The sequence below is a fragment of the Falco cherrug genome, chromosome 13 (assembly GCF_023634085.1).
Source record: "Falco cherrug isolate bFalChe1 chromosome 13, bFalChe1.pri, whole genome shotgun sequence".
In the NCBI taxonomy this organism is placed as follows: domain Eukaryota; kingdom Metazoa; phylum Chordata; class Aves; order Falconiformes; family Falconidae; genus Falco; species Falco cherrug.
In genome coordinates this window covers 35158581-35176962 of record NC_073709.1, presented here as the reverse complement: position 1 = coordinate 35176962, position 18382 = coordinate 35158581, and the positions used below count along the sequence as shown (strand labels likewise).

The 18382-nt window shown below is 47.4% G+C and overlaps 1 protein-coding gene across 1 annotated transcript; it reads right to left on the bottom strand.

The window, feature by feature from the left end:
- Window positions 1-654: 654 nt before the first annotated feature.
- SLC22A7 (solute carrier family 22 member 7) lies at window positions 655-16501 on the bottom strand. The gene is given in 6 exon segments (XM_005447531.2): window positions 655-3944; window positions 6729-6772; window positions 6775-6891; window positions 8881-9028; window positions 13543-13665; window positions 15544-16501. Coding segments are annotated over 6 exon segments (927 nt in total). The 5' UTR covers window positions 15922-16501; the 3' UTR covers window positions 655-3827.
- Window positions 16502-18382: the final 1881 nt, after the last annotated feature.

Below are 18382 nucleotides of genomic sequence, written 5' to 3'. Positions count from 1 at the left end.
CTTGTTGGAGTGAAAGAAGTGTGAAAGTGAGACCCACCATGGAAGGAAGCCTCTCTTTGATGGGTGGCTCTTGGCACGTATCCTTTTGTGTATTTCTGGGTGTCAATGCAATTAAAATGATGTAGTGAAAAGAGCTTATCCTTGCTTCATTTTCCCGGTTATTATTTATTAATTTTTTATGAAGTTTGCAAGCCAGCCAGGTGCTTGGGGTCAGTGAAGAAGGACCCTGCTGTGGCCAGGAGCAGATCCTCTATTCCCCACCTTGCTTGCTGTGCTGCAAAAAGCCATCCCCTCTGTTTTTTCTCCAAGATACACAAAGGAGAGAAGCCTTCCCTTCCAGCCACGTGAGTTTTCACGCTGACGGTGCACCTGAGGTCCCCTGCCATGGGGACAGGGCACAGCAGCACAGCCATGCCAGCCCAGCACAGGCTGCTCCTGCTCGCTTGAACCTCAGTGCACCCCTGAAATTCTGTCCCTGTGGGTCCTGTGTGGTGGTGGTCCTTGGGTACTGCCCAAGGGTATGCTCTCCAGCCTTCTGCTCGCCCCTTGTTGTGGCTTTCCTTTTGAAAATCCACACATACCCACCCTTTTTTCCCCTATTTTTTTCTTTTTTTCTTTTTTTTTTTAATTTTTTTTTTTTTCTTTCAAGTTGGTTTCTTAGGAAATGGCAGAGACCACGTCACAGCTCGGTGCCTGCCTCCTCCCAATAAAGCTGCTGAGCCCGGCACTGACATCAGCGGGATTTGAGGAGCTGGTGGGGGGAAAAGGCCCCCAAAGTACTTGATGCCTCTGGGGTGTGTGAAGAACCAAGGCCAGGAAGGGGGATGAAGGCCAGACCCGTCTCCGTTTTGTTCCTAGAGATGTCAGTGTGTGCTCAACCTCTATGTTAGACACACCAGACTCCACGCAGGCAGGACTGGGTAGACACGTGTCCTGTCCCCCCAGCACTGCAGCTTTTGGGGTCATGATGGAGAAGGGATGTGCAAATCACACTTGGGCTGTGGGGTATGTGCGTGACCTGTCTCTGATCAGGCAAGAAAAAGGGGTCCTGCTGAATTCTGGCTGAGGGAACGGCAAGCTGAGAGCCCCCCACCCCCCACCCCCCTCCAGACCTGCCTCCCACCCTTGTCCAGAGGCACCGAGCTCTCTGGGGCTCTGCTGAGCAAGCAAGGGCTGCCGCTCCCAGAACGTGGGGCACCCATCAGTGCTGAGCTCGTCAGTGCTCATTGCAGAAATGGGCTGAGCACCTTCGGGGGGTCACGGTGAGCCATGAGAAGGACCACCCCCGCCTCCCCAGATTCGGTGGGTGGCTCGGTGACACCCCTCCATCACTGCCTGCAGTCCCTTGCGGGACAGGAGCTGGTGGAGTGTCGCACGTGGCCAGAGGGCTGTGTGTCCCCGGCAGGTGGTGGCCCCAGCCCCTTGCGTGGCAGCTGAGACCCCACACACTCATTTACAAGCCCTGCTGCTGCTGCATCCCCCAGCCCTGTTGTACGTGCATAGGCTGCATACCCGACAAGTACCCCGGGCTCTGGCAGGTCCATCTCCCCGCACCGGAGGGACAAACCCGGTGAGCAGAGCTTTTCCCCGCAGCCACCATTAGCCTTCAGTTTCTCTTCCTGGACTTTGTGAATCATGGGGAGAACCTCATGAAGCAAAGACGGCCAGTGACAGCACTGTCATGTCAGCAGCATGCCTGGCCCGACACCTTTTGCCTTTGGAAAGCCTCCAAAAAAGAGGGAACACCTGGATTTTACCAGGATTGCAAACTAGGCTGGAGCAAGCTGTTGAGTGTATCGGGGTGGCCATCACCCTCGTAGAGCCCCTGGTAGGAGGAGCCCCGCAGCAGCAGGTGCAGCAAAGTGATGTGATCTTTCCATTTTTCAGCTTTTCCTTTTTTGCTTTTGCAGCAAAGATTTCCTTTATTGTAAGCTCTTGTGCAAATCTTTATTGCCTTCCTTCCCACCTTATGGCTTATCTTGTGAGTTGTTGATACTTATAAACAGCCTAAAATATCTAAAATTATCTATAGTCTTTAAACCTTATATTGATATAGTAAAAGTTAAAATAAAAATGAAAGAATCCTAGATAGTATCTATAACTGTTGGCCAACTAGATGGTGTATAGATCGTATGATTTTTTTTAACCTTTTGCGTTCACCATTGTTGCAGATTGCATTTGAGTTACCACATGTTGAATAAGTTGGATAGAACAAGAAATAGTACATGACAAAAACAAAAATGTGGCTTAACCACTTAAGACAAAAGCTCTCTAAGGCTGCTATCAACTTAATATTAGTGTGTTTCTTTGGTGATCCCTATTTTGACATACCGTCTATGCAACATCTAATATTTTTCGAATATCTCTCGCCTCTATTCCTTGGAGTTTTTGTAGTTTCCACTTAATACCATTTGATGTGTGCCCAATAAACAGAGTAGCCAAATGCCCTTTTCCTTTTTCTGATTCAACATCTAGAGTGGTATATTTCCTTGTTGCTTCCTATAATCGATTTAAGAAATTTGTTTGGGACTCTTTCTTATCTTGCTTTATTTCATATTGACAGCTTTTGGGGGTGGCATTATGTATTCCAAATAATATAAAATTTTGATATCATCTTATCAATTTTCTATCATCTCAGTCATTAGGGTTCCATGGGGATCTGTCAAAGGGAAATGTAGTACTGCCCTTCGAATCTTGTATCTTTCTGTACTGTCAAATAATATGTGCAATATTGCATCTGTATCTTGCCAATCTGGGTTTTGTGTTTTAATCATCATTTCAAATGCACTTGCCACCTTTTCTGGATCAAATTTCCAGCTGCTATTTTCCAATTATTCAAATCAGTAATGGAAAATGGTACTTTTATAAACATTGGACCATCATTCCCTGCTGCCTTCTGCAAAGAGGCTTGAATCGCTGATTTCAGAAGATCTTTCAGTATTGATGGTTGTCAACTCCTGGTTCTTTTAGAAACAGGAGCAGGTGTAGGGTCTGTTCCCCTACTGTTTCTGATTCCATGTCACTATTATTTTCATGTGTAACTTGCAACCTAGGTGCAGTTAACCTTTCAAAATCTTCTTCTATATTTTCATGGGTTAATTTTAGACACCTCTGCCCTATGTTACAGGCAGAGCAACATTTTTTCAATGTTTTATTGCTCTTGTTATCTTTTCCTAATGTCAAAGCTAAAGGATCCACTGGAGTGAAATTAATTCCACATTTTTTCCGTCACTCTGGATGTTGTCTTAACGTGAAAAACATCAGCACGTATTACTTCATCCCCTTTTCTTTCTAGTCTTAGAAATAGTATTAACTGTAACAACATATTATAATTCAAAGTTCCATTTACTGGCCATTTCTCTCCACTCTCCAATTTATAGAGAGGCCACTATTGATTACAATATTTTATCAGATCTTCCCCCTTTTGGATGATCCTCCTAGGGAACCAGCAATTTGTTTCCAGTGATGTAAAATGTATCCCAGTGGGCTTTTCTTTAATATTCCTTTACTCTGTTTGTCTCCCATTATTTCCAAATAACAACTGACTCCCTCACAAGGACCACAAAATATTTGTCTTGCAGTAAAACTGTGTCTTTCACATACACACTCTCTCTCTCTGGGCTAGCCCTCAATCACTCAGACAATAGGTTAGGATACACAAGGTGTTGCACACTTGCAACATATAACCCCAGTGGTTACAAAGATTTAATTGGTTATTCTCCACCTTAAATTTTATTCCTAATTGTGGAGGAAATATGTTTCTTCACTTTGACCAGTAGTTCCCTTTACCGTTACAAAATCATTATTAATAGGTGTTAAAACCTGGTTTAAGACCTAAAAGCCCCAGAACACAGAGACATTTTCTGCAGGACTGGTGTCCTGAACAATCTGATGTAGGAGTAATTCCCTCCTGGCTTTTTGTCTGTTGCCATCCCCCTGAGGGCCTGGGAGAGGTGGAAAGAAGGAAAGAGCTTAGCTGCTGTGCTTTTAGGACCTGGACATGAAACCTTAGGCAGGCTGGGGTCTTAGCCCTTCTCAGCTCCAGCTCCACCTTGGTTTTGCCATGCATTCCCATTGCAGAACAATGCTCTGATAACAGACTACTTCTGCAATGCTGAGAATTTCAATATTACATTCGAGTTACCCTGACAGCAGTCTGTCCTCTTGCTAAGTTGCATGATTTACTATTAAAATGGGTAACGTAAGACATTGACATGGAAAACATCTTCCAGTATGTATCGATAGCTAGACTTCTTGGCATCTGGAAGGACAACTGGGAGAGCCAGAATAGTGAGAACCCAGGAAACTTAAAATGCACACAATTCAGTGATGGCTGGGGTGGGAGGACAGTGAGGGATCCTGCAGGAATGCAGCATCACCTACAATTGAGACAGTGGTGAACAATTATGGGGGCTGGGGACTTGCAAAAGTATCTAATAAAGAGAAATCCCAGCTCAAAGAGCTCTCTGGTTGAAAGAATTGTACAAAATGAAAGAGAGCCTTAGGAAAGAGAAGAGGATAGCTATCAGTAGCAGCATGTTTCACTAGGGAAGAGCTAAGATTTTATTTCTAATTGCATGCTACTCTTTGCAGTTTTTGGATGAGTGACAAAGCTCATACTGAAAATAAATTCACACAGGGAAATTCCTTAATCAGTTCTGTAAGACAATGCCATTAAATCTGAGAGCATGTCAGTCACGTGCTGTGCAGTTACCTGGGATTATGTGTCTTTCAAAATCAAAGTCTTCTGAACTAAGGCAAATCAGTTGTTACCATAACCAGTCATCAAAGCACGCTGATGCATGGTTAAATCGACTAAGCAAATTTGAATCAGGCAAGTCCATGTTTGTATATGGACAAGAAAAAGTAAGTATGCCCTTGTAAACCTCATGAATCCATGTCAAGCAAGGTGTCACACCTGCAAGCCTTTCTTGATCATGGTCCAGGGGTCGCAGCATGGTGTGACTTGGTGTGAAGTGTGGAAGCCCCATCTATGTTTCCTAACCCTTAGAATGGTACGAGGGGCAAGCCCATGGCCTTCCTTGTGAAACACTGCACTCTGAAATACAGAGTCATCAGCCAAGGCTGAATGAGAAATCTTATAACTTGTTATTTTTACACATTTAGTCAGAGCTACTGGCTTTTTTAAATGCAAGGGAGAGTCACGCTCAACTTCTGTCTGCCACAACATGCCAGCTCATCATTTCTCACATGATTAAACACCATTTTTCTGTCGTAAATCAAAAGGGCTAATCATCTCTTCAACAAATACTAAGAAACTGCTTTTCAAAAATGGCATGCTGGCCGGGATAAGAAAGTGGTCTGGATGCGGGAACACTGGGTGCACATGGAGGTGCAGCTGGACTGTGACAGCAAAACACAAGGCTCATGTGCTGGTGCTAAGGGTTTCCTATCTTCCTCTTTCGGTAAGACAAAAACCAAAGATACTAAGAAAGAGATCAATATTTAACAAGCCACAAACTTCTATACCCACTGGATTTCACAGCTGAATTTTGTTACCCTTGAGAAGGTCAAGACAAATCATGTGGACCAGATAAGCCGGAGATGACAGATGTGCAGCCATCTAAGCCTGGCTGTGAAGGGTTATGAGCACTGACTATGCTCTGGTGTTTCTCCAAAGGAAGACTAGCTTCTGTCTGGCTCTTGAGTCCTGCCTAGAACTGGGGCATCACTTGAGCTTATCACTATCCCCTGGATGCAAAAAATCATCATGGACCAAGGTCTTGATATTTGTGAGCCTGACTGCAAAAATATGTTTTTAAGACAGAACTCAGCACAAGATGCAGATTTCAATATCAGCCTCATACCCTGAGCTTCGGAGTACTGAGGACAGGTGGCTATTTTATAGGGTTCTCCTTCCTCTTTATTTGTTCAGTCATCTAGCTGAGAATCTCTGCTCCATCCTTTAGACCTCTGGGGTCAAGCAAGAATGGATTCAGACCGGTGGGTGCATGCCTACTTTTCCCAATGTCTCACCCTTGCCCACGTTCCTGTAAAACTGCTGTCAGAGCTAAGACTGACCTGAGAGCAGAGCTTTACCCAGGGGAAAAAATTGATTATGCTGATTATGTTCACCCACATTCACCACTGGGGCTTGATGGCTGAGAGTCTTCAAGTTTCACATGTGCACTAAACACAGCCTAAGGTGGACTAGCTTTTGTGGTTTTGGATAACACTATGTGCAGTATCTCCAGTGCAATATGAGAGGAAAATATGCTAACTAAATACTATTCATGTGTGTCTGTTTTTCTGCCAGCACTGTACCAACACCTGGCAAACGCTGCAGCAACCAAGGTGGCAAATGCTAAGCTGCACGAATTGCTTGTGCACCTGCATGCTCTCGTTTCTGTAACTGGAGTGATGCCCCTGCCTTATTTTTTCAGGCTATGCTTCTTCCTTGCTGCATATTTAGTCCAGTGTCCAGTATATTCAGGCTTCTTGTCACGGCAATAATGAATGGAAAGACACCCCACCTAATGAAGGGGATTTCTGCCCTGACGGGAGCTGAGCTGCTGCTTTATCTTTCAGAGTGGATGTAGCTGCTTTCTAGAGTAAAATGGAGCATTGCACCCTGTGGACCACAGTGCCTCAGAGACCACAGGCTGAGCACTGCTTCAGGTATCAAACAGAAGTAGAGAATATCAAATAAGAGAGAGAGAGAGAAAACGAGAGAGGAAAACCACATCTCTGGATCTTCAGTTTCTCACCTCTGGTGAGATAGTGAAGTCTTTCCTTCCGTTCATTCTTGCACTCTCAGCAGATGCCGCTGAGCCTGTTTCACTTTGCCATTGGTGATGAGCCACTGGACAGACTCTGGGACCCACGTGGTGTGAGGAGAGAAGACAGTGTTCCTGTTGGAGCTCTGTGTTTCTTACCCTGCATACATGGCCCTGGTCAAAGAGAGGGGGTCTTCTCTATGAGACTTCAACCTCAGCTAAAAATAGTAACTGTGGTGCATGAGAGTAAGAGTAATGGTACACCCTTGTTACACGTACGTGTGTTCTACCCTAAAGGAGTGCAATCTGTTAATTGTAGTATGTCTAGCCAAAATTTTTATCCTGCGATCTTTGGTCAGAGCTTGAATTTTCTGAGCTGGTTGAAGTTTCAAACTCTTACCTATCAAAATTAGCCCCAAGGAGTTTATATTTGCAGATTCGTGCTTTTAGGGACTCTCTAAATGTTGAAATTGTAGCGTATGTAAAATTACCATGTAGAAAGGATTTAGTGAGCTCTATACTTACTTTGTTAATTGTTAAAATTACTTGTTTTTCACAATAATCAAAGCCTTCTGCAAAAGACAGTCAACTGGGCTCTAGATCATTGCGGCTGCGGCCCCCAGTGAAGCATCTACACTGGTCACCGAGCCACAAGGGATACTGCACTGCTGCAGAGCTGATTCGCCACTCTGAGGTCTGCTCAGCAGACCTGTGTGGGGTGGGGGTCCTGTGCCTTACATTGCCATCTGTTCCAGCAAGAGATCCAGCACTTGCCATAAACCAGCACCTGCAGCTCCCTCTCTTTGGATTTCTCTCTGATCTTGCATCTGGCTGCATTCATGGCTGCATGGCCCAGGGCTTCCCAGGGCGCAGTGCAGCCCACCTGGCCTAGAGGGGATGTGGGCTTTGTGCGTCTGCAGAGCACTCTGGGCCCAGAAGGCACTGGAAATACCCCACAGTGGCTACATCCTGCTAGAGCAGCCAACGCCTACCCAAATCCTCCCGAGGGAAGCAGAACACAGAACCTGCCGTTCTCACGGAGGCTTTCAGCTGAGCGTCCTGTGCAGCCAGTAGGAAGACTTGCAACCTTGAAGAAATATGTGAGTATGAGGTCTGCTGAGGTCACACAGTTGTCAAAATCTCTCATTGGAGTCTCCCACTGAAATGGTCCAAGACCAGATCCCTGTAAGGTGTGAGTGATTAATGTGCCCTCGATCAGGTTACAATAAAACTAATGAGCAACTGCTGTCACTGTTCCAGCAGTAGCTGAGAATGATGTGTAGAGCAAAACCACTTGCAGAACTGGTCTTACTGGAAAGTGTTCAGCTCCTTCCCGTAGGCATACAGCCCAAGCCACCCAGGGACACAGGATAACTCATCTCCATAAAATGCATTAACATAAGAGAAAAAAACAATCATGGGAAATGTAGGTTCAAATCTATCTGTGAATTTCGCAGGACTCAATTTTTTATGGCTTGTTTTTATTACATAAATATGTAATTTATATTTTTATATAGATTATATTTATATTTATATATATGTTTTATTATACAATTACTTAAATTCTTCCACTTCAGTTTCACTTGGCTCTGTACGATCTTTTTTTGTGTTTTTTCCCCCTCACCTCTTTCTAAAAATGCAGACTGGGAACTTACAGAAACTGTGAGCAAACTCAAGACTGGGGAGGTATTGCATGTCACTGCATATGTCCCACCGTCCTCCTGCTGAGGACACGGCAATGCTTATGAATTGTCTTAGGGGTGTATTTGAAGGGTGAGAACTCAGCCTCAGAGGAAAGGGGCAGATACTTTGATTTATGCCTTTTGTTGTATGACTGGTGAGCCTTACCGAGAACTGGGTAGCATAGATTGCAAGTGTTAATGTTGCAACGTACTGATAAGTGGCTGTTACATGTTGCCTAGACTGTTAGAGCATTAATTAGACTAACAGTAAATTGTAATTCTTGGATCCTCCCAAGAAAGATGTTCTTTTTGGCTGCCCATAGTGAAGTGGCACACATAACGATTTCCAAAACTCTGTTCCTGTGAGCTCTGTTCTGTCTGGTAGACAAGTCCCTACCTCCCCATTGCCTGGTCGAAGTCCCCCTGTACTGCTGGGCACCCACAACCCCGCACACACCTACCCAAAGGCAATACAATAAGGGAGATGCCTCTCAGGGCCACCACGGTGAGGGTCCGTGTGATGGCCAGCATACTGTAGGAGATGCAGGCAGCGCTCAGCATCCCAAACATGACAGAGCACACAAGCAACAGCAGGAGCATGCTTTCCGTCTGAACCTGCCATGAGCACAGGCTGGGTTACAGCAGCTGGAAACCTGTCACAGGAGTAGGGTTTGAAATGGGGCAAACCAGAGACTCAAGAAGGAAAATTAAAATATTGCCCACTCTGCAAAAAGCACAAGGTGCAGTGTCCTGGGAGGAGGAAGTGTCTGCAGATGTAGCTGATGGTACAGGGGTACGATCTGATTCTGAGGGCCAGCCTACCTCGTGAGCACCAGCCATGAGGCTCTCCGATGGAAAGAGCCACACTGATCAAAACAATGGTTTGGGCTCCGCTGTTCAACACCATCATCAAATGCCAGCTTGAAATCCCACAGTGCTGCCCACCCTGCTCCCTCCTGTGGCTGTCCCAATGCCTGGCTCATCATGTCCTTCCCTGACTCGCTCAGGACCAGCCACTGCCACCACTGTCAAGGAGGACAGAGAACTGTGACACCTTCACCCCAAAACTTGGAAGGAAAACAAAGATCCCAAAGCAAAATAAAATGAATCCAATCCACATATGCAAATAGCCCTGGTGTCCTAAGGGGTCTATGAGGAACCTGCTGCGAGGTCATTCCTAAAGGGTTTGGGAAGTTGTAGGACCATCTTACCCCTGGTGCAGAGTCCTCTGTGGAGGGTGGGCAGAAACACAGAAAATCAAACGCACACAAGTGCGCATGTATACACACACAGACGCAAATACATGTGTATGCATTTCTATACAACTTATGAAAACCTAAAAATCAAAACAGAGCACAAGGTAGATATCAGTCTTCTGATGAACATCAGCACTGCATGTGACAAAAAATGAGGTTCAAAAGCATTAAATTAACCCTGTCAACAGGTAACGTTCAGTCTATAGGGACTGAAACCCTGCTCTGATTCTGGCATTAGGGCTCTATTAGTGGCCACCAGAGAAGGATGGTGAATAATTGCTCCAGGGGAAAAAGTGATGTGCTGGGACGTAATGCCACAATAACATCCCTAACAATGATCATAAATGACTTAATGTGGCAGCTAGTTAACGTATCTGCTGGAGAAAAAAACAACCTGTGGCTTGAGCCTGGGCAGCTTGCTGGATCTGCTTTGATATTTAAGCAGAGCCAGTTTGCAAAATTCATCGTAATGCCCCTGGGTCGGAGCAGGAAACACCCAGAAACACACCAGAGCTGCAACCAGTTTCCAATAGGGTAACTGCCTAAGGAAGAGGATGTATTTTTTTAAATGAAGATTTTTCTTGAAAATACAGTAAGAAGTGTATAAACCCGTAAGATTCCCTGCAGGGTGCAAGGCAGCTATTTATGGACCCATTACTAGACTTTCTCAGCAAACGCACGCCACCTGCTAGGAGAACTAGAGGCAAGCTGGCAGGGCTGAGCTGCAGGCTACAGCGAGCTGCTAGAAATAACGCTGCTAAAATTGTCTTCAAAGGGAGAGGTAGGAAAGCACAGCTTCTGAAAGATTAAATGGAGAAAATATAAAAGGAGCAAACTGCACAAGCATAACAATGAAAAAATACAGCCATTTTCATAAATACCCCAGTCTGGAAGTCTGCCAAAGCATCATGCAGCCCATTTGGTACAAGGACAAGGTGCAAAAGGAGTGTTTGGGAAAAAGCAGGCAATAACAGAAAAAATCAATATATATACATAAATATAATTTTTTTTTTTTGCTTATGTATGTTCACAGTGAAGGTTTTTGGAGAGTTTACCAGGGTAAAATTTGTCAGTAGAGATGTTCTCAAAGCCAAATGTCTGCAGTGGCTTAGAACAAAACAAACCTGAGCTTAATCAAAATGCCAGGACCTGGAGCAACAGAGATGAACTGTGAGCACGAAGGGGTGGGACCTCATTTATGCCAGAGAAAAGGAAGGTTGCTAATGGGACGTCAGCTTCTAAGGGGTCTTAGGGGCTCTGTGGGGCATGGCATGACATCTGAGGTGTAACTGATCTTCCAGACTGACTGCTGATGTGCTGGTGTGCTGCCCCTGCTGCGATCCCCGGGGCTGCCAGCCTTTCCAAGTGTCAACCCTGCCCCCAGGGTCAGGTACTCAGGTGGGCAGCGCGCCCCCAGCCTGGCTCCGGGCTGCTGACGAGGGCACAGATGGCTGTCCAACCTCCCTGAGCTGCCCCCTGAGCAGACTGAAGGGTCCTGCTCTGACTGATTGCAAGTCAAGCCATGGCTTGGTCTTTTTCATTAGCTTCTCCAACTTCTCTCCATTTCTTCTGTATCATTTTGGGATGGGGAAGGAAAACTGCACATGGTATTCAAGATGTGGGGCCACTATGCATGTATGTGTTACTGCACAGTGATAGCCTTTTTCATTTTGTATTCCTTTCCTAATGATTCTTAATTTTCCTAATAATTCTTAATTAAAATTCTTCTTTGCCAAGTGCATGTTTGACTAGAGCTGTCTGTCATAACCCCAAAGTCTTGCTCCTCAGCAGCTCTGGTCAGTTCAAAGGCCTCTATTTTAAATGAGAAGTTAGAATTGCTTCTCTTTTTATTTTAATCTACCCTGAAACGTTGTCTTCTGATGCTCCCATCCAGTAGCAGAACTTGTGAAGCTCCTTCTGCAGTTCTCCACACGCAGGTCTCATCTCTACCAGCCTGGCCACTCAGCACCACCTCCTCACTTGCTCCTTTTCCAGATCATTTATAGTCATGCTGAAAAGTGCACAAATCCAGGCACAGGTCCACATGGGTCTCCATCCATTGTCACAACCAAACACTTACATCTCCTCCCTCCTTCCTCCATTTTAATAAATTATCTAATCATGCAGAGACCTTCCTTCTTATCCTAGGGCAGCTCAGTTTCTTTAGGAGCCTCTGGTAAGGAAAATGCTTGAAATCCATGTAGATGCCTGCTAGTGCATGTGAAGAAATGGGGTGTGTTCATGAGGCATGGATCCTCTGCAAAACCCCACTGATTCTTCACTAGTGTGTCACACCTACCTGTGCACCACCAACTCGATCTTTCAGAACAGTTTCTGCAGATTTGCCTGGTACAGCGAGAGGTCGGGCTGCTGGGCACACAGCTCCTGAGGTCTTGGTGGGACACCAGTCAAAAACTGATTTTAAACATGTCACTTCCCAGCCCCCCACTGCTGGTCGCACAATGCCGACCGTGCCGCAGCTTTTTGGTCTCCAAGGTGGTGCAGGGTGCCGGGCTGACCACCCCACTCCTGGCAGTTCACTAGCACTCACCCCTGTATTTCTCTGTGCCCCCTTCTGGCAGCTCATTTCAGAGGGACCAGATGCTCCTTTGACGCCTTGATCTTCTATTGGCTCTCCCCCCTCACTACCCATCTGAAACACAATTTCTCATTTTGCTCTAGTGGAGACCTTCTCTTCTGCCTTATTTTTTCCTGCTCCTTTTCCTGACTCTGAATTTCTTTCCCTCCAACTGTGCTATGAAACTCTTTCAGATACAAAGCCATGGCACGCAGCTTGAAGACCAGCCAGGCGTCTGGGTCCTTGCACACGTGTGCCCACAGACCTGCAGGGAAAGATATGGATGTAAAAATTCCCATCCTCAGCTCTAAGTCTCTCGGTGCTTCGTGCTGTGAAGCTGGTTCCCCTCTGCTAGGCAGTGATTTTATAGCCTGCTGTACCCTAACGCTAGTTTGCTCCCGGAGGAAGGAAACGGAGCGGTTTCCTGGGCAGGAGGCTCAGGCATGAAGTGATGGACAGCGGGCAGCGAGTGTACGTCCTGATGGCAGGCCAGCACTGCATGTTCTCTGGTAGGTTCCCTGGTTCTACTGTTTGCAAAAATACTTAATTCCTTAATCGATGCCCTTTGTACGTTATTACTCAGCTTTTTTTTCAAGTTTACATTATCACATTCTAACGTTTAACCAGAGAGAGTGGATTTGTTCCTGTCTTTCTCATTGCTCAGCTCTTGAGGAATGTCCCCTGCTTTCAAGAACCTCCCCTGCCCTCCTTCTCAAGCAATGACAGAGTCACTTTTTGCTTTCTGGAGACTCTTTTTTTGCAGCTGTGGCATGCATTTCCTCCGAGCCTCTCACTTGGGTGTCCTTAACCAATTTCCATGTAACTTGCATGGAGGTAACTCTCTTAGCATCTTGTTTTGGCTTTTTTTTTAACATTTTTAGACAGGTTTGTGGTTTTTTTGTTTGTTTGTTTGGTTGGTTTTCTTACATTTTAGACATTTTTTGTAACATTTTAGACAGTTTTCATATTTTCTGAAATTGGTCTCACAGTGGGGTTTTTTTTCAGTTTTTACTGTTCCTGCAGCAACAAAAGCAATGCACTGCTCGCTGTTGCAGTGCATCGTACCCTGCTGGAGGCCAGAGCCGCCTCCCTGGTGGGCTGCTGCCTGCCTGATCCATGAAGCATTAGCTCCTGAATTGCTTCCCTCTAGGACTTTAACCCAATTTTCAAGGGAGAGGCTGGATCCTCTGTTTGTGATTGTGCTTTGTCCTTTCTCTGCTCCTCTGATTGCCTCTTGCAGGTCACTGGTTTGTTAAGTTCGTGTCACAAAACAGGGGCCCTGGAGGAACAGCCTGAAGGGGATGAAACCTGTCCGAGAGGTATCCGAACACCATGGCCCCCATTGTCACGCCAGCAAAGAAGAAGGTTGCAGTTGCCTGGTTCAGTCCGTGCTGCTCGCACACCAGGTCCCACTGGAACACAAGGCCACAATGAAACTTAGTGCCCAGCCCAGGCCCTGCCTCGCCAGGTGTACCTGCCCTGGCCGGCTGAGTGGGAGGATCCTGCACTGAACCGCAGCAGGATGGTGCTGGGCTCCTGGAAAACATCAAGTTGCATCGTACAAAACTCAGCCCAGTTATCTATCGATGTTGTGACAGCCTCTCTGTGGACACTTGCTGGCCATCGTCAAGCTTTCCTGGGTTCCCCTCACCATGGAGCACTCCCCTTACCCCTCTCCTGGCCCCTGCCATAGGTGCTCTCAGCCTGCCCGGGCGCTCGCCCCCCGCGGCCCCCTCTGCCAGGCTCCCTGGTGTGATGGGCACTGCGGGTGCGGGCTGTGCCGGGCGCAGGATGTGGCTCAGCCCACACCAGGCACCGCTGCACTGGTGCCCAGCTGCCGTGCCTGGACCATTCCCTTTGAAGCCCCGTGCAGCAAGGCAGGAGGGCTGCAGGGTAGGCACCCCATGCTCTTGATGCCACCCTGCTGGTTTCTTACTGAGAGGCTGGCCCAGCCATGCTTCCATCATGTCACTTTCCTGGAGGTGCAACTGCTGCTAATCATTACAGAACGCTGGGCCAAGCCGCAGGGTGGATTTTCTGTATGTGCAGACTTGGAGAAACTTAATTTAATCATCAACCCAGCCTTGCAGCCTCCCTGCCAAGGCCAGCCAGACCTGCAGCAACCTTTCCTGCTGCAAGAGAAAAAGACTCCAGAGAAAGCCCTGACCCCTTGAACATGTCCCAAGGGCACTGTACTGTGGGTACAGCATCATGAGGCTCCGTGCTCAGCACCCGTGCTGCAGGGGCCACCCCTGCCTTTTCCCCCCGAGGGTGATTCACACCTTTCTCCCTGAAACAGTGCAGAAATTGGGTCCAGACCTGGTGCACATCTGACCCTCGCCTCCATGCCTGCCCAAAGCAGGGGTGGTTGGTTGGGTGCTGGGGAGGGAGGAGGCACCAGCTCTAGGCTAAGACTTGGCCCTGGGACAGTCAGCGCTATTGTTTCCAACCCAGCTGTGCCCCTTTTGTCTGACCTAATTGTCCTCTTCCCTAAGACCTCCTGTAGTCTGGAGGAAGGTAAAGTATTAACACCCAGAGGTATCACTGTTAACCCTAGCAAAGTGTTCCAGAAGGTGAGTGGTTAATGTTTGATGGGAAGGGACCTCCAGAAGGCTCAAGGCTGTGGCTGGTAGTATGTCATGTCTCTGTGGAAGGCCCTCTGAGAGCCACTTGGCTTGACAGCAGGAGACACTGCTGGTGGGAGGAGGGAGGCAGTGTGATCTGGGGAGAAGAGGAGGAAGCTGGAGATGGGAGAGGAGGGATGGCCAAGGGAATAGAAGTTTCAAAGTGTTCAGAAAATTAAGAAAGCAAGTCAGGGCCTCATGAAATCCTGATAGGGTGCAATCCTGTGCAAATGTCATGGGACTCAAGCAGAGAAAATCCTGTATGTGTGTCTTCCCCCCCTCCCCCCAATTTCTCAATCATCTGGAGAAATTAAAATGTTTATAAGGATAAGTGTCCACTTCTAACTATCAATCTAAGCAAGATACAATAATAAGGATAATAATAATAATAACAACAACAATAACAACAACTATAATAATATAACAACCGAACAACAATAACGATAACTAACAATAACAGTAATAATAATAACATAAAGTTGGCTTCTAACTCTGAGCTTCACAGAACTTCCCCATCCCAGGACATCTTCTCTAAACAAGTAATTTCCACTGCTTAAAATGCAAAGAGTCCCCTCTGATTCTGTGCACCCAGCGAACACCTCTCCATCTGCTCCTCAAAACACTGAGCTCATTTCATTTTCTGCTAGATTGCAGGCCAGGCATTACCTGGGTGGAGATGGTGGAGGTGAACTGTGAGTGGTCATAGACCCATCCGCGCTGGCAGTGCTGGATCACCGAGCTGTTTTCTGGTTGCAGAGAGGAATTGAGCAGCAGGTGAAACTGAGGCTGTGAGAACATCTCACAGGACCTGAAAGTGCCATTGGGCTCCCAGGAGATGCTGATGAGCAGAACTTCCTCCATGGTGAGATCTGCAAATGCCTCCTGGTGTGGAATTGCACAGTGATGAGAGAATGTAGCAGCAAGAAAATTGTGCAGCAGGAAATGCATGGGAAGGTTGATTCTGGGTAAGCAGAAGATACACAAAATAAAAATCTGGAATCTTCCAAAGCCACCGATGTCCAGCAGGAGATCCTCAAATTTCATCTTTTTTGTGGAGTTTGCTCATTCAGAGCAGCTACATACTAAGGAGCGGCAACATGAGCTTGAAAAGCGCTCTGTCCTTGGAGCTCAGCCTCCCCTGGCTCTTCATACAGCCACCTCACTGGACTTTGAGATCTTGCTGAAAGGTTGTCAAAAGTCACAGCAAAACTCTCCATCGGGGGTAGAGCCAAAGAAATGATCCTGTGTGCACACAGTGCAGCCATTGCAGGTGGACCCAGCAGAAGGCACCTTCTCTTTTTGGAGTCCTTTCCTCCTGCTCTGGTTTTGGAGAGGGAGATCCACATCAGGAAGGCAGCTGTGGGAAGGCTGCTGTGGAAGTATTGCTGTTTCTAGAGTGAGGGTAACACTTCTAGTGTGGACAAACTCTGTCTAGTGAGAGCTGACCACAGGCCGGACCAGCCAGGCCATAAAACAGGTCCCCGGGAGGGCGGGAGTGACCCTCTGTGTAGGGATGCCCAGGGGCACCAAAGCTTGGTTGCTGTGCATCAGCTAAGTGGGTTTCAGCACCGTTTGTGTCATCATGACCTGGGAGCAGGGAGCATGGAGAGGCTCAGAGGGTGCCCCGGAGAGAAGAGAGATGAGCCTCTGGATGGATGCAACCATGGAGGTAAACATTCTGGGGAGAAAGGGTGGGCTGTGGGTGAGGGCCACCAGTGTCCTCCAAAGGATGGACAAAGTCAAAATATTTCCCCATAAAGTCCCTGTCTCCACCTGGGAAAGTGCTTTCCCAGGACACATACAAGGAAGCGATGAGAGCTGCAGTGCTGGCGGGTGGAGAGGCTGCACCTGCCGTGTTAGGGCCACAACATACTCCCTGCAAAGTCACAGCCACATGCTCTGGGGACCAGTGCCACCCCTGCATGGACCTTGCACCGTGGTCCTTCCACCACCTGCTTCAGGGAGTGGTTTCCTGAAAGAGGTGGGTCTTCAATGAGAATTTCCACTCTTATGCTCTTCACCAAGAAAACGAGCTCTTTGTTCAGCTACAGGAGCGAAGCAGAAGCATACAGGAGTGAAGCAGGGACATCTGGCAGTGCTGTGCCTCCAGGGTTACAGTTGAAGTTGAAGTAAAGGACAAATTATTTTTATTCATCACTGGTCTTCTAAGAGCAAGGAACAGAAATTCTCAATATGCGGTGGCATGTTTAAACTGCAAAGCAGCTCCAGCCTCCCCGTCAGAAATGAAGCTGCAGGTCATTGCTCTGCAGCTGCCGGGGCTCCACTCCTCGCACGGCACTTGCTTAAAATGTGCATCAGTTGGTTGCTGTGTTTCTCCAGCCCAAACGCATTCATTTAACCAGTCACCACCTCTAGTTAATGACCACCATGTGTGCAACCACTGTGACTGACTATGCCCTGCTACTTAGTTAATTAGACCCAGGACCTGACGGGAATGTGTTGGGCTTGCCTGGCAGCAGTGGGAGTGGGTGGGCTCCTCTGCTGCTGCTTTCACGTATAAAGCTGGAAAGAAGCATTTACTTTTTACTTCACGTGTGTGCAATTTGCCTCTGCATTATTTCTTTCTTCTCCTTGTTGGGATGCCAGTTACTCATCAAGAGGGGAATGACTGAGTCACTGGTGTGCTGGCTTTTCTGTTTCCAGCAGGACTTTCACAGCACCTTGTGTGACACTGGAACAGTCTGGGCGGTGGAAGCAGCGAGGGCATTGATCTGCTCCTTCAGCAGTCAGAGCCACCCCATGGGCAGCTTGGCTGGGGCAGAGTAGCTGGAGAGCTGATCAGCTTCTGCAGGCTGGTCCTTAAATGGTATTTTTCTCCTATAAGAAAGCCTCAGATCAGGAAATCCTCCCTCCCCTCCGAGCTATGCCTGACTGCCCTGAAAATATGTGTCTGTCAGAGCCGGTGAGTTAGGCTACCCTTGCACACAGGGGCAGAGGTGTCCCCAGCTAAGCGCAGCTCATCACGGGCTGGGATGCTGGCAGGGTGCCTGCAGGAGGGGGATGCACCACACACAGGAATGCTTCGTTTTATCTATTATTTGCCAAGGCAGTTTGGCCTGCGAGGTCCTGCAAAGTTGGCCAAAGCCAGCTGAGGATGCCTGCAGTATCACTCTGAGGTGCACCACACTGCAGCAGTGTGTCCAAATGCTCTCGGCAGGACGCATGCCCACCAGAGTTTGAAGCTCCGTTGGGGAAAGCAGAGAGGCAGCCCATGGAGAGGTCCTGGGGCTCCTGAATATCTTTGCTTCGTGTTAGAAGAAAGCAACTTCATGCCATTCTGACCTGGTGCCACATTAACAAGACTTTCCACTCCTTGTAGTTGCCTTCTGTGCAGCCGTTTCAGTTGGTTACACGAACAAACGACAACTGTTTTGGAAGTCAGCTGGATCTGGCCAAAGCTTCTTTTCTTGCCTATCAGAAACATGAACACTGATCCCACTTCCCGATATGAAACAATGTGAGAGACTTCCATGCCTTCAGCCTT